The sequence below is a fragment of a genome, assembly GCF_019968955.1.
Source record: "MAG: Porospora cf. gigantea A chromosome Unknown PgA_NODE_10907_length_1163_cov_5716.48, whole genome shotgun sequence".
Classification (NCBI taxonomy): domain Eukaryota; phylum Apicomplexa; class Conoidasida; order Eugregarinorida; family Porosporidae; genus Porospora; species Porospora cf. gigantea A.
Genome location: NW_027151275.1, coordinates 1 through 1,163, shown reverse-complemented (window position 1 = coordinate 1,163; position 1,163 = coordinate 1). Strand labels below are relative to the sequence as shown.

At 61.0% G+C, this 1,163-nt stretch overlaps 1 protein-coding gene across 2 annotated transcripts; it reads right to left on the bottom strand.

The window, feature by feature from the left end:
• KVP18_004660 (uncharacterized protein) lies at positions 1-1,017 on the bottom strand (the record flags this gene model as incomplete). 2 transcript variants are annotated; one of them, XM_067957506.1, is given in 2 exon segments in its annotated part: positions 35-50; positions 58-932. In XM_067957506.1, coding segments are annotated over 2 exon segments (891 nt in total).
• Positions 1,018-1,163: the final 146 nt, after the last annotated feature.

Here is a 1,163-nt window from a genome sequence, read left to right as displayed (position 1 = left end):
GCGTCGATCAGGTTAATCTGGGAGCCGGTGTCCACTAGGCCGTGATAGTCCTGGGACCCCTGCGTGAGGCGGAGGAATTGCAGCGGGAAAGAGGCGCTAGAGCGTCGCCTCCGAGACGGAACCTCCTCCGGGAGGCGACAGGCCGTCGTTAGGGGGAGGCTTCCCTGTTCCCGGGAGAAGGAGCCGTCCCTGGAGGGCGCGTTCTCCGACTCCTGTGGTCGGTCCGCGGAGGTCGCCCGCGGGGCCGTCCCATGGCGAGTCGTCCCGCAAGAGGGGTCGGCGACCAGGGCGTCGGCGAGACCGAGGAGGGCCTCCGTGAACTGCTCCTGCTGGTAGGCCAACTCCTCTTTCTGGGCTAGGATGGAGGTCATCTTCTCCCGTAGCTTGTCCGAGTTGACCACCACCTTGGGTTTTAGGGACAGGTTCTTCCCCTGTTGGGACACGATCAGTTCCTTCCGGCTGTAAGGGGTGTCTCCGGGGGCAGGGACCGCTAGGCCGGTGGGCACGCAGCGGTGGTTCGAGGTTACCTGCCGAGAGCAAACCTCGCAGGTGTGAACCGGGATGTTTAGCTCCCGCATGCGCCGCAGCCATCGGTCCTGCTTCCGGGACCAGATGACCCGGCGAATCGCCGCCTTAGTCCACTGTAGCATCTCAGGTTCGAGGTGCCCCAAGTCGTCCCAGTCGGAGGGACGGGATTCCTTCCGCAGATTGGCCCTCTTTTGTGCCTCCTCTTTCCATTTCCGGTGTAGCTGGGCCAGACTGAGGACCTTTTCTTCTTCGGAAAGGTAGCGCTCCTGGCGCTGAAACTCCCCTCGACTCTTCCGCAGCTCCTGGTACTGGTCCTCGTCCTTGAAGACCCCGGGTACCGGTCCTGTGGCAGGCCGGTCGGCCGGAGGGATGGGTCTCCCCACCTCAAAGGCCCGCGAGTTCATGGCGGCGAGCTCTTCAAGTCGGGACGCGGGGGTGCCGGCAGGGGGGTAGGCCACGAATACACCAAGATAGGGAGCAGCGAATAAACTGTGATCCTAATGTAGTTGTAGATTAGTATGTGCCCCACAATACGTTTGCACCATTACTGTGGATGGAGCAGAGACGAATTTTCCGTACATTGTAACTAACCATTGTTGGATTTCTGAGAACAATGGAAGAGGCAATTTCCAGAA